Source organism: Chaetodon trifascialis, chromosome 9 (genome assembly GCF_039877785.1).
Source record: "Chaetodon trifascialis isolate fChaTrf1 chromosome 9, fChaTrf1.hap1, whole genome shotgun sequence".
Classification (NCBI taxonomy): Eukaryota; Metazoa; Chordata; class Actinopteri; order Chaetodontiformes; family Chaetodontidae; genus Chaetodon; species Chaetodon trifascialis.
Genome location: NC_092064.1, coordinates 14,740,891 through 14,766,445, shown reverse-complemented (window position 1 = coordinate 14,766,445; position 25,555 = coordinate 14,740,891). Strand labels below are relative to the sequence as shown.

The 25,555-nt window shown below is 41.4% G+C and overlaps 2 protein-coding genes across 3 annotated transcripts in view; both read left to right on the top strand.

Annotated features, from left to right (window-relative positions):
• The window catches only part of stard10 (StAR related lipid transfer domain containing 10), a 17,082-nt gene extending 16,065 nt beyond the window's left edge, over positions 1–1,017 (top strand). The window contains exon 6 of the mRNA XM_070969957.1: positions 1–1,017. This exon is cut by the window's left edge and continues 95 nt beyond it. Within this exon, the coding sequence (XP_070826058.1) occupies positions 1–112 (112 nt within the window). The 3' untranslated portion in view covers positions 113–1,017.
• A 5,226-nt stretch (positions 1,018–6,243) lies between these two features.
• The window catches only part of LOC139336097 (arf-GAP with Rho-GAP domain, ANK repeat and PH domain-containing protein 1), a 48,671-nt gene continuing 29,359 nt past the window's right edge, over positions 6,244–25,555 (top strand). Inside the window, exons 1-6 of one of the 2 annotated variants that reach the window (XM_070969990.1) lie at positions 6,244–6,393; positions 16,059–17,209; positions 22,887–23,056; positions 23,913–24,001; positions 24,085–24,167; positions 25,363–25,515. In XM_070969990.1, the coding sequence (XP_070826091.1) occupies positions 16,128–17,209; positions 22,887–23,056; positions 23,913–24,001; positions 24,085–24,167; positions 25,363–25,515 (1,577 nt within the window). In that variant the 5' untranslated portion in view covers positions 6,244–6,393; positions 16,059–16,127. Of the gene's footprint in view, positions 6,394–16,058; positions 17,210–18,502; positions 18,578–22,886; positions 23,057–23,912; positions 24,002–24,084; positions 24,168–25,362; positions 25,516–25,555 lie in introns of those variants that run through there. The other variant, XM_070969991.1, reaches the window with a different exon arrangement.

Here is a 25,555-nt window from a genome sequence, read left to right as displayed (position 1 = left end):
TACATTACCCAGCATCCCGCTCTCTGAGCTCAGCATCCAGCATGCTGAGAGCCTGGAGAATATTGATGAGAGCTCCCTGGCTGAGACCCAGGAGAGAGAAGACAGCGACTAACGCACACGCGTACACACGCAGTCATGCATTCATACACACACAAACAGTAATGCAGGTTTACATGAATGCCTGATACACATCCATAATGACACACATGTGTATGAGATTGAATATGTTAATTTGTGTGTGTGTGTATATGTGCACACACATACTTACATACATGGCGTACATGCAGCTGCATATGCAGGCATGCTAACAGGCCCATGTATGTAAGCATTGATGCACACAGACAAACTCATACTTGACCAACTTCATCTCATTCTTACATACATAATGTATGAACACATACATATACAAACATGCAACACAGATGCACTCACAGATACGCACCCACCCACTCACTACGTGTTTTTACAAGTCTGTAAACTAATATTCTGTAAGTGTGATTTTTGTTTTTCCTCATTCTTGTTCAAGGGATATCAAAATTTTCTAATCGGGACCTATACAGATTATCATAGCAAAATATATTTTCAGTAAGTAATACTGTTCAAGTGTTTACCAACTAACATGGCAGTGCAGGAAAGTGGGGAAGCACATCAGTACAGCCCCTGATACTCATGTATACAGTAAGCACATACCTGTTTATACATATGGACACATTCCACTCATTTATACCACATTTATACACTCGGACATGCATATACACTCAGTTTGTCACTGTCACTCATGATGTCTCTCCATCACATTTTGTAAGATCATGATAAATATGCAGGTGTGCAGAAGGCAGCTGGAACCCCCAAAACCAACCTGCAATCCTCACACAGACACACACACAAAAAGCCCACAAACACACATACAGATTTTACACTCACATGTACTGTCTCGCTCCTCTGTTTGAGAGATGTATGAATGTATGTAGAGTTTAAGAATTAAATACAGAGTCCTACAAAGGTTTTCAAATTTCACCAGTGATCTGAGTCTTTTTTTTCCTGTATGTGAGTGTTTTACATGTGTCAAGGCCTTTGCTCGGCTTGACGTCTGATGCTGCCTGCAGGTTTGTATGGGTGCGCTGATGCTAAAATAGGTTTAAAGAATCGTTGACCTGATTAACTGGGTGATCTGTCATTCACCCATCCAGCGACGCACACACAAAACCATTGATTTAAAACCATGATTGGAACAATGAAACACACCATGGCATGCAACCTATTGATAAGCTGTTGTGTGTATGCGTGCATATTTGTTTAATTGCATGCACCCATGAACTCAAATGTATGCAGGGTATGTGTGCGCAGTGGCCTAGATCAGAATTAGGAATCCCCCAATCTGTTGGCATGGCAACTCTGAGATCGACTCAGCACGAAAAGAGACATACAGTAGAGAGACGAGAGCTCGCATGTCACAAAGGAAGTGAATTATTGCAGGGTGTCCGCCCCTTCTTCCCTATGTAAAATTAGACTAAAGAGGACATATGCTGTAAATGCACCAACTACAATTTCTGTCTGCCTGTGGTGGGCTAATTGGATGGATTGACACGTGTCTTGTCTGCAAACTCACACACACACACAGTATCATGGTTTCAAGTGTGGCTAAACACCACTTTAAACATATTGGATACACAAAAACTGAGAAAATTATTTGAAAGTCCATGAAGCCGTCCGTCTGCAAGTGCCTGAGGAAGAGGAATATAGCATTGTGCTCTACGTGTAATGGCATGCCTTGAAATGTTTTTATTTTCTGTGTGTCATCCACTCTGACTGTTCCCTTTTTACAACATGTGCCTCTACATATGCACCACCTAATGAAATATGAATGATGAAGGAAAGAATATGTGTGAGATGCAATAAGGTGTATACTGTGCTCTGTCCTTTTTTCCTGTCCTACAGCCCTCTGCCCTGATAGATAACCATCTATCCATCCTCAGAGTCTTAATGAGGCTGCTTGCTCAGCCATTGTCATCATGTGTGTATGTGTGTGTGTGTCAGAGAAAACTGCTGCTTGTGCATGAGTGTGTAAACTGTGTGTATCCCAGTAGACATCCCTGTATTGTCTTCCACCCGCCTCCGCAGCAGGAGGAGACATATAAGCGGCATGACGGCCGACATCCCTCTGTGTGTGTGTTTCTGCATATGTGTCACACTGCCACCCCCACAGCAACCCGGCCCACCAGAGCTCAGATCCTGGTGATGACTCATCACCACCCCACCTCCTCCTCCTCTCCCTCCATCTTTTGTGTTCTCCCCCTACTCTTTATGCCCCTTTCTCGCCTGCTCCTCATCCTTTCCTCAATTTCTCTGCGTCCCTGCCCCCTTTCTTTTCTTCTTCCTCCTCTTACCATCTCTTCATCCTCTTATCCATCCTTTCATCCACCTCTGAACCAGGCCTCGCTTCTCCTTTGATCCCCTTCTTCAGTTCTTTCCTCTCCTCCGATGTCTCTCTTCATCTCTGCCCTGTCTCTGTGCCATTTGTCTTTGCCTCTCCCTATTTTCCCTTAAACTAAACCAGTGGTCCCCAACCACCGGCCCGCGGACCATTTGGTACCGGGCCACACAGAAAGAATAAATAATTATATTGACGATCACACGCTGAACGATGTTTTATTTTGAAAAACCGGATTCTCTTATAATAACATCCGTCATGCTTCTCTTGACGCACTTAACACACACCTGTTTTAGACGGCAATCCAAACAAAGTTGGAGTGGACTGGACATAAGGGACACGCCTCGGGTGTCATGATCTCCCATCACCCCTAGGTGGGACCAGCTCGTTGCAGAGAAACAAACTCAGGGTTCCCACTGATTCTGCATTTTTGGTGAGCGCTATTATTATGCACTTTGCGTTTGTTATTATGCGCGTTATGTAATTGGATTTCATTTCCGCGTAATCCCCGCGTTTAGATTCCGCGTTCTCCTCCTTTTACTCCAATTTTGTCTCCTCCACAGTCTTATTTACTTACTTTTTTCACCTCTCATTCGTACTCAACTTTTACTCCTTGCTCCCCCCAGCCTCTCCTCACCTTTTACCACTTGTTTCCTCCCTCGGTTACCTCGGTTTCATCTCCTTTCCCAAACCTTATCTTTGTGACACAGTCCCCTGATTTTATCCCAGGTCAGAAGTACAATGAGTTGCACACTCCAAAGTCACTGACTCGTCACAGAGACTCACAGAGGCAGCATATTGTTCATCCAGGCTCTGAAGGTTAAAATATCACCCTTTTACTCATTCGGTCTTGGGGCGACAGGGCCTCTGACTTTGACATGGGAGAACACAACATGTTGAATCATAGATGCAAAGGCCAAAATTGTGAGGCATATTTTCCCTTCAGTGACAAAGTTGATGGCAAATGTGACGGTTTTATTCTTGGGAATTCAGGAGTGAGATATATGAAGATCATAAATGTTTTATGTTTCCTCCTACGTCATGATGTACCATGTAGATGTGGTTTCCAATTTGGTCCAGCTTAAGACTTTCATTTCATGCCAGCCTCCCTCTCTCACTTGCTTTCATCTCGCTGACTCTTCACTGTGGCTGAAATGCCTCTAATAATTTAAGGTCTATTTAGATGCAGCATTCTCTTTCAACTGTAAGTGCTGCTTTCCCTTTATTACTTGCCTTTTTAACTTGATGGTTTTGAAATTCTCTCTGCCTCCGAGGCTCAGTATCTTGATGGTGAGTGGTTGCCCTCTTCTGGTTCCTATGGGAGCTTACAACTAACAAATCAGCCGCCTGTGAGTCAGTACTGATCTGAATGCCACATCACCGCCAGCTCCATAAAAATATCTGATCAGAATTATTTCCTTTCATGGTCACAGTGCTGGTCAGATCGTTTCCAAGATTAAAACTGTTCATACCACCTGGCGGGAGCGAATTACACCGGCTTCGACGTGCTTTACCAACTCAACTGGACTTGCTTGAGGTTCTAGAAGATGTTTTGCCTTTCACCCAAGAGGCTTCTTCATCTCTGACTGAATGGTGGGGTGTTCCAGGCGTTTATCCTTTTGTGGCACCGTTGACCCACTCAGCCATCATGTGAGACACGTGTTAGAGTCACATGAGTCATGGTGTCAATGGGAAACTGTTATGTCATTGGAAACTAACGTCAACACAGCACTACACTATGTTACAGGGCTAGCAAAGTTGGTAACTTGAATAAATTTGACATAAGACACTAATGTGATCATGTTGACAAGCAACTGTTTAGGGTTAGATATTGGGTATCAAAGACAACCTGATAATAAATGTTCCACTAAGAATAGTACTTATCACTGGTTAAGTTATCAGAAAATATCAATATTTTGGTCTGTTTGGACTTTATGCCAAAGCAGTTAAGATGAACCTCATGTCTCTGCAGTGAAACCAAACAATGACACCATTTTAGTGTCAAACTAACTAGTTTCAATGTATTTGTTTAGTGTGGACTTTGCACCCAGACTTAAGAGAGAACTCATGCATAGCTGGTGCAACAGACCTCAGGAGAGCTCTGATCTCCTTCAATGTAAATGCCGGTCTTTGTTTTGGTATCTGGTAATAGCTGGCCACCAATGTTGCATACAGATGTGACCGGCAGTCTGCAGTACCCCCGAAGCAACGGAGAGGCTTACTAGGCAGTTCAAACTGCTAAAACCTGCTCAAAAAGGCCACAGATCCATATCTTGCTTAGATGGACTATTGTGTCATCCGCTCCAGTCCTCCACTTCAGTCCAGCTCAACTGCTGCACCAACTGTCTTGTCCCCAATGAACCTGTCACTCTCAAACAGTACAGCTGGCATTTCAAAGGAAGAGGAGAGCAGTGCAGATTAAATACACTTCAGCGGCTCCCATCTGGAGAACAAGGATGGGTGGTGAATGCTAAAGTAACAGGGACCAGTAACACAGCGTCATGTTCAGACTTGGTGAATGTCCCTAATGGAACAATTTGCAGGAACCGCCATCACCTTATCCCTAAACTGAAGCTGAAAACCAGTGATACAGAAAAAAATCAAATAAAATTGAAAAGAAAAGACAGCGTAAAGAAACAGTGATTGGAAAAAAAATAAAACAATAAAAATCTGAAGATTGTCATCGAAAAACACATCAAAATCCCCCCAAAAATCTAAATAAAATGAAATCATTTTTAATTTTTGTGTTTTATTTTTCAGTGGAACATGTTTCCAAGCGTTTCAATGGCAATGTGTCCTTTCTCAATGCCAAATGTTATTTTCAATGGCAAACTTTACAGTCACTGCTCTACCCCCATACAAACACAGCAGTGGCTTCCAAAACAAACAACACCCAGACCAAGTCCAGATTGTACTGCAGTCAGAACCAGATCTGGCAGAGCAGTAGTGAAACCCACGAAAACACTGACAGAAGACTTTTGTAAGTCTGGAAAAACAGTGAACAACACCATGTTCACAAAGGGCAAGCCAGAAGGTGAAGGGGAGAAGCCCTCCCCCTTCAACTGAGCTCTGCGATTTGCAACAAAACTGCTGATCCTTGAAAGGCACTTTTTGGTCTTCATTTTTCTCCGTCATAGTCTGGCTGAGTGCATTTTATGCAAATATTCACATCCTCTTCTGCTGGCTCACAGACGGTCCGACAGAGATCTGGTGGAACCACTGATTGCAGGTGCTAGACCTAGTTTCCCTGAAAAGCAGAAAGATGGGGGGGACGTTTTTGAAGTGCATTTTCCTTGTAGCATTATCATTTTGAATATTATACATTTGAACAAAAAAAAAGAACACAAATCAGTTATAACTGCAGATATACACATAATATATACTCATAGTCAATATTGAGTTAATTATGATATTTTCAATTTTTGTATTATTATCATCTGTGACAGCCCTTTAATATTTTGTAGTAGAGGGACTCACAGGCTGTAATAAGTAGATTCTATAATATACTATAATATAGCCTTTTTGAGAGCTGTAATTCTTGGTAGAGCGAAGTAAATGGGATAATATCTAGTTCCAGGGGATTTGCGTGAAAACGGATTGGGCTGTCCACTCTTTTTCAGTGGTCACATGACGGTCGTACGGAAGTTTTTGCAATTTAGCTGAATCAAGTCAGCCATAACTAGCAAGAGGAACACCGGAAATGTATAGTCGCTATACTTAAAATAAAACGCGACATAACAGAATATCAATGTATTACCATGTATATTTTGAAAGGTGAAGCCGGAAACGGCATACGTCTGTTACTGTAGCTTAACACTGGGTGCCTGAGAGTTGTTGCCGCTACTGCTTTTCATCCGTGTGAAAAATGTTATCCGCTATTTGTCGTCGCAGTTGTTGCTACTAATTTTATCCTCAAAACAAGTACATTTCAGGAAGTCGGACACTTGGAAAGACTTGAAAGGGTAAGCGAATTACAAGAATTTCAAACTTTTTTTTTTCACGAGAAACTTTCCCAGAACAGCTGATAAGAGTAGACGCCAACTTCGCAGCATAAAACCACACGAACACTGGGCTGGTTTGAGCAGAAAACTGTTGCCGAGGTTACGTTCACGGGCTGACCGCTAGCTTGACGTGCTGCGGCGACAATACCGTTAGCTAAGCTAAAGACATTCACCAGCTTACAAAGCAGAAAACATTTTTTTGCGAATTGACCGTCTACCATGGAGTGCAGTGTTGCTTTTAACAGCTTCTCAATTAATTAATAGGATTAAATGGTTGTCGACCTGCAGCTAACTTGTTAATGTTGACTTGTTGGATGTGTTTGGGTGTTTTTCGCAGCTGCCACAGACTGCTCGCTTCTTTTCTCTGGTAAAAGCGGAGAGGAAATGGATTGGCCACGACGGGGCTGTTTTTATCCCCAGAGGAATTCGTTAGTTTGAAGCTGGGTGTGTGGGTGTGAATTAGCCGTTAAATCGTGGTTTTTAATTAAAATCATAGATGGAGTAATTTTGCCCGAATGTGGGAACAGACCTTATCTTATGCTCGCTTTCCCACATCATGACTGAGCCTTGCAGCAGGTGGACATGTGACAGGTGGTTATCCAGACCTAACGTTTGACTGTGCAGGTATTTTTACACTCTTTTAAAGGTGGCACCATCTCATACCACTACAGCCGACACTGTAAGAGATTACACAAACCCACATCGCCCCTGCTTGTCCAGTCGCTTATTTTTTTTTTGCTTTTTTTGCGCTTTAGGGCAGGGCTAACACATGTGCGATCATTGAACTCATGCGTGGAGGTGATAAGGTGTGATCAGTAATGAAACAGTGTAAATATGGTAACTAACAGATGAAGTTATTAGGGTCAGTGGAAACTGTGAGGTTTTCCCTTTCAGTGTTAATATGCTCGACATTTTGCATGTGGGCTTAAATCCTTAAAATAGGGTGTGTTTTGCATGACTTTCTTGCTCCATAGACCCTTAAAATGAGTGAATGTAAAGATGTATTTTCACAGCTCAGTGTTGTCACAGAAGCTCCTGAACCATGAAAATTGCTGTCAGTTGTGGTTAAACAGATGTTATTCTGTCCCGCCCTGACAAAACTTTGCAGTATAGTCGACAGAGGTCTGGTTTTACCACTTCTGTATCAGAGAACTTAAGCAGGGCATATGACTTGCCAGGGCCAGTGAAACGCATTAAAAGCAATGATCAGAGCTACCAATTCATCACTTTTAAGGGCAACACAAAAAATGACCCAGCTGTTATCAATCAGCAATCATGGCCCTACTGACCTTGTTTTGTCTAGTATTGGAAACTGGTAATGAGTATGCCTGTGACTGTTTTTGGCTTTCAAGTGCCACACTGAGAGCCACATAATGTACTGTTACAGGATGTTGTTTATCACGGTAGAGATACAAGCACCTGTCAACTCGTGATTTTTGCATCGAACAGTGCAAAAGGCACCTAAATCGAGCCAGTTCAGATTCAGTCTGGATTCAGATTGATTGAACTTCTGCTGAGGCGGTGAGCTCTGAATTATTTAGTGGTCGTTGACATCAAGTTGCAGCTGATTGCTTTGTCCATCCTTTCCAGCCTCTGTCTTTCTTCAGCCCTCTTATGTCTACCACTCTTGTCTTTCCCTTCTCCATTTTATTCCCTCTCTGCGTCTGTCTCATACGCTCACATGATTACTTGCTACTGAATCACTCTGCATGGTGAGGTGAGAGGAGGGGGATCTTACTGGTTCAGAGGATGCATGGAGGAGGACACAGGCTAAATGAAGTGCCCTGTTGTGCAAGAAGTGACAACCGGAGGCTGTGACTAAAATGGCCTCAAACTGAGGTTATTAATTCTGCTTCAAGACTACGTTTTCACAAGGGAAGAGGACATGTCACTCGGTGATGAGTTCACACTTCTTGTGAAAATGCGATTGGCATGGCATGGAGGAACTCATTTTATGTATTTTTTTTTCCACAAAAGGAACAAAATTGTTCGGAGTGGATATAATGTTCAGTGCTGTTGAATTGTATTGCATTATAATGTGAGGTGTTTTTAAAACTTGAGAGTTGGCTCAATATGATGCTGATGTGGTGTCAGAAAGTCAAAATTTCAGGTCAACCAAAAAGCAAAAATTGACCTCATGAAACGGATTATGTGAATTGTAACTCAATTTACTAAAACATGCAAAACATCCATTATTATCTTTTACATTTAGTTGCAGTGAATTAGCAGTGGGGGAGAGGAGAGGAAAGGACGAGAGAAGAGAGAAAACATTACATGACTAGTCCAGATGTTTGCTGTTGTAAGCTTGTGGTATGCACAGTTTGTACTTGCGGTAATATCAGCTGACCTCCACCATGAGAGGAAAGCCCCATGACCCCCAAAACTTCATATTCTCTTAAGTCTAAACATTGCTTCTTGTCACAAGCTAATGGCTTTGGTCCCATTAATGGGCTCCTTCAATGTGATCAGCAGTTTCTGGTGGGTTACCATGGGAAACATCCTCCTGTGAAATGTTGCACCCTGAAGAAGCAAACACACACACACACACACACACACACACACACACACACACACACACACACACACACACACACACACAGGGGCTTGTTCACTGGAGGACATTGTTCAGATGCATTTCTTTTACTGGCAGGACTGAGTCACTATTCAGTTCTAATTGAAAGTGGGCTGAAAGCAGCAGTGTGTCTGGTGGTGGGTTTATGAGTCATATCCCACGCATGTGTGTGTGTGTGTGTGTGTGTGTGTGTGTGTGTGTGTGTGTGTGTGTGTGTGTGTGTGTGTGTGTGTGTGCGTGTGTGTGTTATCCTTATTAGGGCATCACCTTGATAGAAAATCTGAGGGTCTGAAGAAAAGTGGCTACCCAGCTACTTGTCCCAGGGAAGCATACAGTGAAGTAAATGAAAAGTTATGGGATGCTGATTTCAGAAATCTGGCCTATCCAACAGCAACAGATCAAACGGCTTTCATCTGCAAAAAAACTGACTGTGTGCTACCCACCAAGATGCTCTAAATTTGGTGTTGTGACCAAGATCTGTACTCAGTGTGACATTTTGCAGTTTAAATATAAACTTGTTTGTTCTCTCACTATATATCACTGCAGTTGTGATAAGGGAATAGCTGGTGATTTAGCAGCACGGTCAACACACCGGTCTAGCTCCTGTAAATGGGTAATTGTTTGCTAACACAGTAGCTAACCCGGGACAGATGTTATGACACGACAATTTTGATTGATCTGTGTTTTGAATTTTGGATAGTAATGATCATCTGTGTGCATATTAGCATTGCTATCTCACATGATTTCAGTAGAATGTGAATTAAATGCAGTTCAAGGCTCTTAATGGGGATGTAACTGACATGCAGTTTTCCCTCCGGGGGATTAATAAAGGCATTCTGATTCTGATTCTGAAGTAACATTGCCTGTGCTGCGTTAATGATTTTTATCAGTTAAGCATCAATAGACAGATGTCACTGTGGAAGCGGAGGCATTGCCGTTTCATACGTGGTGAGAGATAAAAGCTTATTACGCTGCCGGGCTGACACTGTCTTGGTGTATCTTTCGTGTTATAGGAAATGATGCATTTTGAAAATGCTAATCTGAAAGAATGTCACAGAGAGGTAAGACTCTCTCCATCCTTGTTTTACATTGGTGTTTTTGTTGAAGTCACTGAAAGAGAGCATATGAACTCCTGATGTTCCTACTCTGTTAGTGTTTGTTCTACATCATGACAACATTTCCTTTCACTTGGTCCTCCCTCATAAGAAATGGGTTAAAGGAAACTGTAACTTGTTTTGGAGTATTTTCCATGACTTGTGTAGTCTTGGGTAGAGGAATGGTGTAGAGGAGGGATCTTTAAGACAGCTGAACATCACTTTGTCATGTAGACATCCATCAGTGGGTGTGTACTACTGACAAGCTTGTAACATGGATCATCAAAGACAGTTGCATATCACATCATCATCATCATTCAGCACCATTTGCAATTAAAACAGTGTTTAGCATTGATTAGACTAAATTATCCAGCATATCAGCATGTGATATAGGCAAGTGTGACTGAATGCCATGTCACGATAATCCAGACAGGCAAAGTACATTTGACATCTGCAGTGATTGTACAGTTATGTGTGTGTCTCAGTGCACATAAATAGTGAACAATTTCTAATGTATTTCTAAGGATGTAATAAGTCAGCATTTGCTTAAGTACAGAGGTCTGTGTAGATGTTATAATATTTCTGACTGAAATTCCTGATTGGCTCTTGATCAGTTTTGCAAACCCAACACCTGAAAATGAGACCTGAAAAGATTCATGGCTGCTTACTCTGATATAGCCAGTCAGTCCAATCACAGTGACAGTTAAGCGTGTATGCTGTCAGCTACAACCTTGAATCCAAAAAAGTTAGGTTGCTTTGTAAAACCAATAACACAGAATGTGATCACTTGCTGATCATTTTCGACATATACTCAATAAATACCAGTACAAAGTAAGTGTTTAATTAAAAAAAAGAAAAATAAATAAATAAATAAAAAAAGGAAAACAGTACAAAGACAACATATTTAATTCTTTACCTCATCAACTTCATTGATTTTTGTAAATATCTGTTTATTCTGAATTTGATGCAGCAACACGTTTCAAACACGTTGGGACAGGAGCAACTAAAGACTGGGAAAGATGTGGAATGCTCCAGAAACACCTGTTTGGATCATTCCACAGGTAAACAGGTTCATCTGTAACAGGTGATAGTATCATGATTGGGTTTCAAAGAGTTCTCCGTTCTCAAACGGCTCAGGGTGGAGTGAGGTTCACCGCTTTGTGAACACATGATTGTGTAACAGATGTTACTACATGAGCTCAAAGCACTTTGTAAAATCATTGCAGTTAACACGATTTGCTTTTACAAAGCATCCAGACTTTCTTAGAATCTAGGTTGTAACATTGTGGGTAAGTCTTATTTACTCCACCCTCACAGAGTCTTCCCAGCCTCGCTTTCCACAGGCATCCATCATGTGTATAAATAAGGCACCATAACTTGTAATGTATGCTCAGGTGTCATAAAATACCACTAGAATACCCCACTTTCACTGTGGTATTTACACTCTGCCAAAGAGTTCAACCTTTATGACTGAACAGCCAACGAGTGCTTCTTGAGTTTTGGTCTCTGTAAGGGCTAGACAATCTCATGTGGAGAAAAAGTGCAGGTTAACCCTGGACTCACTTTCATGGCCCACGTCCTACAGTTGATCCAGCACCTGAATCAGAAATTCTGCATAGACATCAACCCCCAAAGAGTTGTCCTAGCTTTGAACAAAACCTAGCTGACTAAGATCTTTCATGTAGACAGTGCCTTCAGAGTGGTTGTGAGGACCATTTTTTCACTTCACTTTCGATAGAGGCTACTTGCTTCCTGTGTTTGTGCTTTGCTTGGCTTAACGTGACGTTAACCTTTCTGTCTACTAAATGCAGAAGATAAAATTGTAATAGATCTTTTCGTCTGACTGTCAGTAAGATGGCAAACAAGCATATTTGACCAGTAAAATAAATGACCAGTTCTCATCTGAACCCACATAATATTAAAGAAAACTATAGGCGCTTTAAAAAGTCTGTGCAGTCAGTCTACCCGTTCATCAACTGCTGCCTTCCTTTTTCATAGGCTTTTATTTCATTTCTGCAGTTCCTAACCAGTATGTTGCTCTCAGGACATTTCATTTCATTTATCTCTCCATCCCTCCCTACCCTCGATCCTTCTCTGCGCTCCCTCCCTCCCACTCAGAAAGCTGCCAATAACAGGGTCTCTGTGCTGCCTTCACAATGGCACATTCTGTTGCCCAGGCAAGTACATACACACTGACAAGAAGGAACGATGCATGGTGGGGGCCCACTGTTCGACTCTGGTCACACTGTTTAAAACAAGTGCTCACCTAATAATATTGTGTGTGTAAAGCTGGTTGGGGGGTTGGGCTCAGAAATTGTGTTTCAGGCTTCATATCCCCTTTCAACACACACAGATATCCGGGATGCTGCATTTTCTCCATGTTTGGCTGACATCAGGTTCAACTCTGATTACTATTGGTGTCCTCACTTTAGAAGCACATGATCTACCACGTGGATTGACATTATGTGATTGTTAAGACAGCAACAAAATCTAACAAACTTCATCTCCCACACATTTTCACATCAACATATTATAATGAGACCTCAACAGCAGGTTGACACATTACTGACACCAAATACATATCCGCTTTCCGCCCATGCTCTTATTTCATGCAAAACGCATCCATAGCGACAAGGTTGTGGCTAACAGTGTACAGTGTGTCACAAGAGTAAAAAACTATAGTGTCAGGCAGCATTCAAGTGTGGCTGGCAGTCTTTGAATGTGTCTGTGTGATTTGACCAGCTGCAATAGCCTGGGTGTGGTGTGTGCGACATTAGCCTAAATGCCCAAATGTGACAGGTTCTTTAAAGTGCCTCTGCAGGGAAAATGTTAGGTTTTTAAGATGAAACAATTTGATAGAATTGATTATTCAAAAAACCTATTGATCAAAAATTCATATAGAGGGTGTGTTTTTATTTCCTAATGAAAACTGCAGACAGATAAGCCGTTTGCAGCCGCTTCACTAAACCACCTCCAGTTAACTTGCAAATGTTGAATGGTGTTTTACTTCTGAGGTAGCTGTGGAAGAATAAGCTGCTGAGGTTAAATGCTCGTCATGGACAACATGCCGCTGGATATGATGCATGATATTCTTTGTACTGATTGCCATAACACAGCCATGATTAACAGGAATGCTGGGATTTTTTTTTTTTTTTTGGGGGGGAATATTAATCTAATAAAATTTCAAACTCTGCAGAATCATCAAAGGTCACCTCCAAACTAAGGTTGACCAATCTGTATGAAACTGAATGCAATCATTTGTCAAAACCGATCAGCAAATGATCACATTCTGTTTTATTTATGTTTTACACAGCGTCCCAACTTTGTTTTTTAATTAACATTGTGTATTCTGTGATGTTTAACAGCCACACTGGGCTACTTATAAAGGAAAATGTCCCTTTGACCTGCCTGTATAGGTTTCCCTCATATCTGCTACATAGAAAGTTCTGTGCCTGTATTCACTCCTGTATCTCATTGGTCAGATCACCTTTTGACATGGCATCTCTTTTATACAGGATTGCATGTTTGATTTAAACAAAACAAAATTCAAGCCTGTTACAGCAAAATCACCTTTGTGGAATCACAAAGTAAGATCTTTAAATTTTAGAGATACAAAGATCATCTGATGCGCTTTTATCTCGTCGCCCATCGATTGTTGCAACAGCCTCTTTACGAGAGTTGAGCACTTGTTGAGCAGCCACAGGCTTTGCAGAACTCAGCTTATGTGCTTTTACCCAGCGCTGAGGTGTATGTATGTTTTCAAATTGAACTGTTATCAGTTTTTCTCACCTTCTATATTAGTATTTAACACTTGTACCTCTTGATGTCGTTCTTTAAAGACACGCACACACAGAACACACAATGCTGATAAAGTGCTGTGGTTAAAAAAAAAAAAACCCAAAAAACCATGTCTGATTAAAATTTAATTATTTAATACATAAAAAATTTGGACTCTTGTGTGTGATTAACATTCTGAAGATCGATCCGACTGTAATTTGTCACTTGAAGTGTTTCTGATTTCCTCATTTTAAAAATAGGAACTGGGCTGATCAGAGAGTAAGATTCACACTGTCCCTGTGGTGTTTGCTGTGTTAGAGGAAACATTTAACAGGAAATGAAATGCACCCATTTCAACATACTCACACACTGGTGAATAGTATTTGTCTGGACTGGATAGTGTGAGTTACTGTGTGCTCACTGAGGCTCCTTCGCCCTCACTTCCAGTCTCCAGTCAGGTCCATGTAGTAGTTTTATTATTTTACTCTTTTGTGTAATCATGTCATTTGCCAGACAGCGAATATGTCTCACAGAATATTTCTGTTATATGCAATAATATACTGCCAGCTTCTGTTCAAAGAAATGTAATCTTTTAGATTCAAAGACTCAGATAATTTATGTAAGCGAAAAGTTTCATATTACTTTCCTATTTTGTGTATCAATGAAATTACACTCTTTCTTATTTGGTGAGATGTGGAATATAGTTCTCAAATTAAAGTTGAATAAGTACTTTTCCAGCAGGGTGATTAGTGGAGCCTGTATTGACCTGAGCTTAAAAAAAAAACTGCAAACAAATGTATGTGTGCTTAATATAATAATAATTATTGACTTAAGTATTTATCGTGTATCTTGGTGCAAATGATATTCAGTTCAGAATATTAAGATGTGTTTGTTTGTGTGTGTGTGTTGAGGAAAGTCTGTTTGTGGCTCTGCCTGGGAAACCAGCAGCTTCCCTTGTGGTTTAAATTGTGAAGCAGAGAAATAAACAGTAGTGAACATGGTAGGTGTTTGATTATTTTGACAGCAACAAAAGAGCTTTCAAAGGTGTAGTCAAAGTTTTTAATGTTTTTTTTTTTTTACGATTGCTCCAGTTTATGCATCACAACAGTCCTTACTGAGCTATTTTGTATAATGAGGAAGGTTTGCATCATGTGAAGCAGAGAGCTGACACTGCCTGCTGTTTGCTAATCAAGGCCTGACATTGTGACTGCTCTGCATGTGATCACCTCCAAAAGAAACTATTGATATCCGAAGCCGTACTACATTAGAAAACCCAAACCTAGAGTGGATGGTACGAGTGCTAGTGGAAAGGGATGGGGATGCTTTGTGGGAAGCTGATCTTGAATCCACTTATGCAGCATTCAAGTGTGTGTTTGAGAGAATTGAGTGAGTCCGTGTGAACGTGCTGTGTGTGTCAATACTGCTTGTGTCATTTACACTTCCTCCCATAGTGGTCTGTTGTGTGATAGTACTACAGTGGTGCCTGTGTGTTTCTGCTCAAAGTGAATCCACTAAGTAATTCAAAAGAATTGAGTTTAAATGTTTGGTCAATTGTGTTTGCCTTGTATTAGGAATGGGATAATTCTGAGTTATACTGATATCAATTATCATCTGAACTGAGCACTTTGAGGGCACAGTGTGTTCAAGCTGTGTATAGACACTAAAGTGAGCAGAAGTGCTGTTGAAAATGTCGCTGCTTATCAAAATGACTAAACTACAAGGGGATCTCACCATCAAGGCATTAAGTAACAACTTCCTCTTTTCCTGAAGTGATGTTATCATGCCTAACTTTTAGGCTGCTGTTCACAGTCAATAAAAATACCCCCCTCCTGGATTTATACCACTGTCATCGTCATCATAATCGTTTTTATTTCTGACTTTCAGGAACTGAAATTTATTATTGCACTTTTGCACCATAACACATTTCCCAATGCAGGGTTTCTCAAAATAGTGCAGTATGAAGTGTTTTTCATCAGCTAGTCTATACTCAGACTAACGTGACACACACTGAGCCATTTTTCTGAACTATAACAAAGCTTTCATCTTAAATCTGGAAAACCGATCTTGAGTTTTGAGTTTTGATGCATGCTTTTTTTAATTGTTCCTCCTTATTGGAAAGGTTATTTTCTTGAATGGATGCGATGCTTTCTGATACGCTGTTCATGTTTTTTTCTCTTCCACAGGTTGTGTCAGCCATGATCTGAGGTGTTGAAGACTGCATTGTCTCTGTGGACGTAGACTTGCCACCACACATGTTGCACTCGCACACATTAGTCATGGCTCAGTCTGAATCCTGTGCGACTGTGTGGGACTGGTTATGTGTGCTTCGTCTGGAGCAGTATTCTGAGACATTTCAGAGCGCCGGGCTGGCAACGTTACACCAATGCCGCAATCTCACTGCAGATCACCTGGAGCGGATGGGCATCACCCTGCCGGGTCACCGGAGACGCATTCTGGCTAGCCTGAGCAAAACTCATGGCAGTGGTGACACACACTGTCAGCTTGTACAATCTGAGAAAGATCAGAGATTGGAGGAAACAAGACATGTCAAAGTGTTGCAGAGAGAGAGACCTGTGCCCATCCCAGTGGAAGAAAAGCCCATCCTGAAGGAAAGGGAGAAAAGAAATGGAGAGACATCGAGGCCTACAACCAGGGACAGAGAGAAACCAGTGCCCAGGGAGAGGCAAGTATCCAGAATGAAAGAGGAGAGTGGAGATGGAGGAGAAAAGAAGCCGGTCCCCGGACAAAGACAAAGACCACCTAGAGGAGGAAGAGAGGATGAGAGGGATGGAGGAATAGATGGAGAGAGGGAGAGGCCTGTGCCTAAAGAGAGGACTAAGTTTCGCCCTAGTGCTCCAGTGGACTGTCACCCCAGCCCCCTTGTCTCTCCAACTTCTGATACCTCTTTACCCCCTGTTCCCCCTCGAAGCACCCCCAACTGCCCCCCACAGCGCTTCACCTCTCCCCTGAGCCCCTCACCTCCTGCTGAAACCTGTAAACTGGACAGACATGCGGTTAAAACCCTGGCTGTACAGAGCACATCTGTGTCCCAGGGTTCCACCCCCACCAGCACCCCTACCCATACCCCCACGCACGCACCTCTCCACCCTCCCAACTTCCCCTCCACCCAAACTCGGCCTCAGACATTAGCCATTCAGCCACCTGCACAACATCTGGGGAGTGATGGAAGAAGAAAAAATTCACCTGTCTCCCCCACTGCGTCGCCTGGTGATGACAGAAATGCTCCACCTCTCCCTCCAAAAGTGGGCGTAGTACCTAAAGGCCCTCCACCAATCCCACAGCGGTTTCCTGCACAGTCTCCCAGAACTCACAGGTAAGGCTGTCTTTTCAGTGCATATTAATGCAGCTTTTCATGAGTGTTTGCACTTGCTGTAATGGGCTGTATGTTAGAACTCTTGTGTTTAAGAAAAAGCTTAAATTCCTGCACACAGCTGGCACTACTGCTGCTGTTTCACAGCCCTGAGAATACTTGTACTGTACTTCACACTATGTAATGTATCCGTGTGAACTTTGAGACTGTCTAAAGCGTGAGCGTTAGTCCTCTGGGTGTGTAATGGCGCTATATTGAAGGCAGAACAACGATCATGTGAATTACCATCTATGGTGTGTTTTTAACTTTATTTAATTCATGGAGAAATAGTCAAGAATTCCACCTCCGTACTATAAATTGTATTACTTCTTAGAGGATTGCACTGCCATCTTTTGGACAAGATGAAAACTGCACCTCTTGTCAACTTAAAAAGCAGTTTAGAAACCAAAAATATTATAAGGATCATTAAACACATCCTGAAATTAAAAATCCCACACTTTTTAAGACCGAGGGGCCAAAGCACATTGACTGACTGAGTGGACTCAAGGCTCAGTGGCCTGTTGAATACGGAAATATGTCCCGCTGTGTACAGCTATGACTGAATTGAGCCTGATCTGTGAGGCTGTCTGTTTTGTGGTTGCTCAGACCTGACCACTGGAGTGTATACATGTGTGTGTATTGTTTTTCAAAGACTCTGTGGTGACTTTGTCTTAACTATCATCCTCCTACATTGTATATGATATCAGTTTTGTTTTGCAGGGTTTAAATGTTTTGTTTCTGCAAGTCTTTTTTTTTTTTTTCTTTTTAATCCTTGAATGTTTCACTGATGAGACAACAGCAGCCCTTTATCATATGTTTGTGTAGTTCCCGGTGATGATATGCAAGATTAGGAGCTCTTTCTTTTTTCCGTGTCTGTCGTCAGCAGTAAGGGGAAAGAAAGCCTTAAGCCTTGCCTCAGGCTTTGGAGTAGTTCTTTTATGAGTAACATGTGTGTTCTCTGTCTGCGTTTTAAAGGGAAACTAGCTGTAGCAAGAGGGAGGAAGTTACAATGGAGAACAGCGGTTAAAAACTCTCCTCCTCATTAGCATCTGTGTGTGGGGAAAAAGAGAGTGAGCAAATAAAGGTGGAGAGAAAAATGAAAGTGTTTCTGTCACCAGGAACTGCATTCAGTCTCTTCTGTATCGTCTACCAGTGCACATTCACACGCTCTCTTGTTTCCTTGTTAGTGTATTTTGTTGCCTCCTCCCATCTTCTGGTTAGCTGGTCGTTTCCTCCTCCTTCTTCGTTTTTTAAATCTTTTCTGATGTCTGTTGGCGTTGAGGATCTTTGCACCATCATGGAAGAGGATTCTTTTTGAACATGTCGGGACAGGTAACGTTGATTGGAATCATATCTGTTCATCTCATTTCTCAGTCTGTACTTTAGCGTCTGTAGCATGTGCTCGCTGCTTTTATCACCCTCCTCCTTTTATTCTGTCAGTGTCTCAAACAAGGAAGCTTTGCTGTCTGTTTTCCCCTATTTCCAGTGAATAGAAGACAAGTTTGACTGTGTTGCAAGTTTTTTTTTTTCTTTTTTTTACCTTGATCAGAGTAAAGTAATTAAATGTTTTTAATGATCCTGGGTGAGACCAGATATCCTGCCCTGTCCTGGGGCTGTACATGTTTAGGGAACTGGCATTAGTATTGATGCATTACCTGGATGCCTGTGACAAAACCAGTGAGACTGGATTTTGCAAAGGCATCACAGGCGTGTTTAGCTGTCATGGAAATTGGGTCGAGAAAAACTGCGCTCTTAGCTCTGACATGCCATGATGTACAGACCGTTTTTCAAACAGAAGTTATAAATGATGTCTGTTGGCTGTGTGTCACAGCACAGATTAGCTTTCTGCTACATTTGGCCTGTATTGAAGACCAAAACACATATGCTATCTTACAATGCCTCTCGCCTGTCGACACCATAACAAAAGGGTCCATTATCAATTGTCAGTTAATCTGGGGATAAAGGGTAGATATTTGCCCACAGTAACTTCACATACTCACAATGTGGGAGGACAAAGGAGTGGTCATTATTTCTACAGCTAGCTAGCAGAGAGCAGGTTAAATATAGCATCTAGCTCGCCCCCCTCTCAGTACTCTTCCTCTGAGACAAAGGAGGAACTGTATCAACAGGTCAGTTTCCCCTCATTGTGGGTCCTGTGTATCATTTTCTTGTTTGTGAAGCAGTGCTTATGAATATAATATATATATTTAATGTTGTTAATGTAAAGGATGGTTAGCCATGTCATAAATCTGATTCTTTTTCTGTATCTCCATGTACATGACAAAGCAATATAATTTGTCCACAGGAGGTTCATTTATTTAGACTAGGTGTGCAGTCTAAATGTAGGTAATTTTTGTCTTGACAACTAATGTAGACATGGGCCTACCACCTTAGAGGACCACTTAAAATGAAACTAGCTAAAGTAGAGGCTGACCGATAGTGGATTTGGAAAGTCCGCTATGATAACAATAGTTTGGAGCTGGAAAAAGCTGACAGAAGATTAATCAGCCATTAACCATCCCCCGTTCAGCTGCTTATGCCCATTCTGAACTTTCAGTGTACTTTTAAGAGTCATGCCTCTGCCAGTTAATCACTGTAACGATCATGCTTATAGTTAATGCTAAAAGTTACACTGGCAAAACAGACAGCATGGTTTTGGTAGAGCAGCAGTTATCTTCAGTAGAGCGTGTTGATAATACCATACTGTAAACAACAACCTTATCATGCTCATAATTTGCAAAAAAAAAAAAAACAACTTTCATTGAAGTATAAATTATCTCCAGTACATGATGGCATTATCTTGATTTCCATGCCAAATTGACGTATGTCTCTGTGTGACTGGTGGAGACCATTGGAGCCTGCTTCCACTGATCACTGATCCATGTGTAAAATGTTTTATTGGCGGTGATTAATCAGCCAAACCAATTAGTCGGACAACTTCTAAACTGAACAGCAGTTTATTTCTGTGCCCAAGAGCCAAACCACTCATTGTAACAACTTCAAATTGAGTATGTTGTCTCTAAAGTACATCAAACTGATGATCAGGTTATGCTGCATTACGTGATTGTTTGAACTTCTCTGACACATCCTTTTGTCCAGTGTGGCAAATCTTTCCTGCTTTGACCTAAAATAAATCAGAACCGTTTTCTACTAGAATTTGACTCAGCCATGAAGCACATACTTATGTGTGAAACTAAACTGAAGTTGTTTGGAAACAAAGTGACTCTTTCCTTAAGTCTACTGTCAAGCTGTTTCCTGTATGACTAATATCTCTTCTGTCCTTGCCAGTGTAAAAGCTGATCATTGTTACTGTAATGAAGGAAATTCACAGAAGACAGAGGAATAAAGAGGAACTTTCACAATACTGGATGGATTGAAACCAGGGTTATGTGCTCACTCTTGACTTTCCGTTAGCATGGAAATAGTGGGTATAGGCAGTTTTAAAATTGTGAGAAGGAATCTCACAAATTGTGGTAGGCTATGCATTTGTAAACATACAATAGTTGTAAAATATCAGTGTGACTTTGTGTGAAGGAAGAAATTGGGATTATAAACATGCCATTATGTATAGCTAAAATAGAACAATGTGAGAGATATTTTATTACCAAATATGTGTGCATGTATAAGAGGAACTGTGCTTAAATGCATTGTCATCACATTCATACAGTCACATTAACACATTCATACACCCACATCAATAAGGCTCCTGATGTTTTGGTTTGCATAGACAGATGACTAAGTGCTCATCTGCCCATGCAATCCAAAGCAACCCTGAGATGTGGTAATGTTGATGTGTGTAATTTCCTCTTAACGTAAGGGTTAGGGAAATGTTACAAAGATTACGCTTGCACTATATATGGAACGGGAAGGAGCAAAGGAGTTAAACAAGTGATGGTAAGATGCTGTGTGAGGTGTTCTGGCAATTTTGTGTTAAAAAGCACAACGTCGCTCGCTGTCTTTCTGGGAGTTTATTCTTACACCTGCATACGGACTCCTCCTTGCCGTCTCGAGTGAGATAGCAAGAAGTGAGCCCAGAACAGGCAAAGTTGTCAGATTATATACAATACATTATCTTGTAAATAGGATTACATTGCCATCAGAACAATGTCAGCACAATAAGCACATCATAATGTGTTGTTCAATCAGGACAATGGTCAATCAGCAGCTTTGATCATGCAGGATGTTCCCTTAATCAACAGAGGAGTACATACGTAGTGTCATGGTCCGCACATTAACACATACATACACCTAATCAAATGACATAGTTAGTCATTTGGCTTTAAGGTAATGAATGCTTATGACTGAGTAAAGAGAAGATGAAATCATTTGGTTCACGATTGAGGAACGGAGAAGATGAATAATAAGAAATGCCATTACAGAGGTCAACCCAGAATTCCCTGCATGGATTATAGAGACAGTTTGAGATACTTGGTGTGCTACACCACCCCCCACCCCCCAAAATCATCAGAAAATGAATGCATGGATAAATAAATGTCTATTGTGTCACTATGTGCACACAGTGTAGTGCGTTTAATGTGTGTGTGCATGCATGAGTGCGCACGAGGGATATCCTGGCAAAAAAGTGATCCACCCACAATAGTTAAAAGGCAGATCATCAGGCTTTACATTACTGCTAACATGTTCCACGGCCAGCGTTGAAGCTTACCTGTGCGGATGAACGTAATGTGTGCGTATGTTGATCCAGGGAGTTTCCTGTGTGATATGAAGCCATGTAAAATGCTCTCTGTCACTCAACCTTACGACTCAGAACCCACCGACTAGCTTCAGTAAGTCCCCTAGCTGATGTTAGCATAGCATTTAGTCAGGTAGCTAGCGCTTGGCAGACTAGGAGCCTGGTTTTCTGGTCCTGCTGTGACTGTGTTTGACTAGTAAAAAGGTCACTTCACTGTGACTAATCAAAATAAAACTGCTTATAAAGTGTTCATGGTGCCATCTGAAAACAGCGTTTGTCGTGGTAATAGAAAATGTTGTATTGTTACCATTACATGGTAACATGGTGTATTGTCCAACCAGTATACCTCCACATCTCTCATGGACACATACTGTTTCTGGTGTGTATTTGGAGGTGATCCAGAGGTATGCTTTGTTTACGTGAAGATCTTGCTGGGTGAGGCAGGTTCGGACTTGCTGCTTAAACCACAAGTAGAGAGGAAAAACTAGACACTTTCAAGGAGACCGGAGGGACACTGGTTTGACACAACTCAGGGATCAATTCTGGGACCAGTGAAGAAGACTCGGGCTCCAGAGCAGCAGTCAATGATATGGACTTAATCGGTTTACCAGGCTTGTTAACAGCATGATTTATTTATTTTTTCTTTTTCTTCATGCAATTCTTGGAGAGCTCTGCATATCCTTGTTGGCTTCAACTGGATTTTTTCCCCCCTCTGTATTAGGAGTAAATCCTCAAATGCTGTTATCTTTGTATTTTTTATTGTGGAATGAGAAAAGACAAGACAGAAGAGGAGAAGGGGGGAGAAGGGCTTTCTTCCCAACAAAGGATGTATAGAATCAGCCGTCTGCTTGGGATTTTCACCCGATCTCAGATTACCATGATGTCTGAGGACTCATCTCCTGCTCTCCAAACCTCTGTTGACTTGTCCTCTACACCTTTATCCCCTAGCCCCTCTCCCACCAAGACGGTCACTGATGAGATGCAGAAAGACCAAACTCCACAGGTCCCACCTCGTATCAGGACACCCCAAACTCTTGAAAACACACAACAGTCATCTCAACCTGACACTCACCTGACTCTGCCTACTAAGAAGGTCTCACAACCACCCCTCGAGTCCAGTAAGTAATATAATCAGAATAAAATACCGTTTTAAAATCATTTTTAATGTATGCAGGTAATTATTATATTTTGTGTTTAAAATGTACAGTTTACATTCAGTGTTTCTCAGACAGCATGTTGTGCGTGTCCATAAAGTCCATGAAACCTTCTGAATGTCTTTTTTTTGTCAGACATGACACATGACAGTTATTTTGAAACCTACCGTTACAATTAAAGAGACGTTACGAGTAAATGCAGGTTGATTCAAGTAAGCCGCCATTTTGCAAAATTCATTTCTGTAAAGCAGTTCACCATGAAAACTTCAGATGAGCCTGTTTCCAGTCAGGCCAGTTTTCAAACTTAGCTCCACTTTAGGCTTTACCAATCACACAGTCTGCCAACCTAATCGAAACTCAGAGTGTTCTCTCCAAAGTTCTCCCTCTGCAGTCTGTTTTACTGCTGTAAACAATCAGCACAGTGAGTTACAGTCACATTCATTTCAACTTGACATTTGGGCTGCAGTTATTGTTTAACTAAAATGCAGAACTCAGACTGTAAACAATCTAAAGTGTCTGCACAGCATTTCACTTAACATAGCATTTACATGAGTACTGCTGGGTCATTTTGACCCATGGCTGTAGCCTCACAGTGAAAGTAGCATTAAAGTAATGTAATGAAACAGACAGTGCCTGTAAAAAGAAAGTAGTTTAAATACTAAAACCATGAAAATGTTGGCAAATTATTACTATGGCAATCATATTGTGTATGTTCTTTTTGTAAGCAGTGCCATCTTTTTAAAGTTTCCCTACATACCAGACTCAAAGCTAACCTAAGCTTACAACGCCACTCGCTCTGATCTTCTCCTCTCTACTGCAGGGTTGGATTCACTCGATGATAGCTCTGATGACTACGAGGATCCAGACTTGTTCTACCCTGGTGCTCATCGAATGAACACACCAGACAGGGTAAGTGGGAATGTTTCCTTCTTTTCCACCCCTCTTCCTCCTCTCCTCCTGACGGTGTGAATGACGGTTATCTCCTCATATAGGATATGTCCCTGCAAGTGCCCAGGCAGCCGAAGGGACGGTACAGTTCTTTGTGCAGTGACGATGAGCTGTTGGATGATGATGAGTGAGTCCATGCATCAACACACAAACAAACCGTTAACACTAACCCAGAAACTGACATTTAGAGAGAGAAGACAACAAGCAACCACACAGGTTGATTTTACTTTTCTTGCCAGCTCATTGCTGAGCCTGCTAATCCACGTATAGCCTCAGTGTAAAGGTTGCAGATTATGAGTGTTTACCAGTAATTAGATTTTGTTTTCTCAGCACAATTGCTCTCAGGCTTTGTTCGGTGATTGAATATTTAAGTATTTACTTTGTGTTTTGAATGACAATAACCTAAATTCATTTTAAAATACACCACGTATGTTTGAGTTGAGTTATCTTCTGTTCATGTAATTCTTTGTCTTACCAGTATAGTTTAGTGTTGAAGCTTGACTCCTAGTCAGGGGGATTGTTATTCAGTGTAGAGTGTGATTATGGAAGTTTGGAGAGCCTGTGCCAAATACTGTGGATATGCACTGTGGATGTGCAGTGCACAGGCGAGTGTACCTGTATATTTACTTTATATATATATATATAATTTATTGAAATAGAGAATTGACTTATTTAGTGCTCCAAGCTTTGTAGTAGTTTTAATAGCAGAAATTGACCTCATTTGAGCCTCAGTTTGAACAGTAATGCTCCTTTATTCAGTAGTGGTAGTAGGGGTTCTTTGCATTTGATCAGTGTCAAATTGAAATTGTCAACATTTTGGATTACATAAAGGTTAACTCTTGACTGTTCAGGAAGTTTCTTATTAGACTTTTTGGCTAGTTTTAGTGATTTTGAAGAATCCATTTATAGACTGGTCTGACTGAAACTTTAAAAAATACCTTTGTAAATGTGAATTATTTGCAAAAGCTGTTGAGCAGAAATAATCAATTTACAGCTTAGTCGTAAATCTAGTCAACAACTGCCCTGTTGTGTCATATTAACGGTCAACACAGTCACCAGTTAGATGAAAACTATGACAAACAGAAACTTATTCTGGGTGTCCTGCAGAAGCCTCGAGGCAGTGGTGTCTGTGGTGACAGAACATGCTCGTTGGTTTCCTGGCTGATAAAGTTCAGTTAAAGGGTACTTGCACCGTATTGCAATAGCTTCAAAATGTGCTTAGAATTTGCTTAGAGGATGTGTTATTCCTATACAAAAGTTAATTTCAGGTTTCTTTCTGTGTATGTGTGCGTGTTTGCGTGCTTTTTTCTGTGCATCCAAAGGTCTAACCTATGGCAGGATGAGGGCATCAGCAACCTGCAAGGCAGCGTCTACCTGCCAAACTCGGGCAGACTATCTTCAGCCACTAAAGAAGACAGCTCTCAGCTCGCTGCTGTCATCAAGATGGGCTGGCTCGACAAGAATCCACCTCAGGGGTATGAATGCAGTACATGCGCACACAAGCTGAGGCTGCTA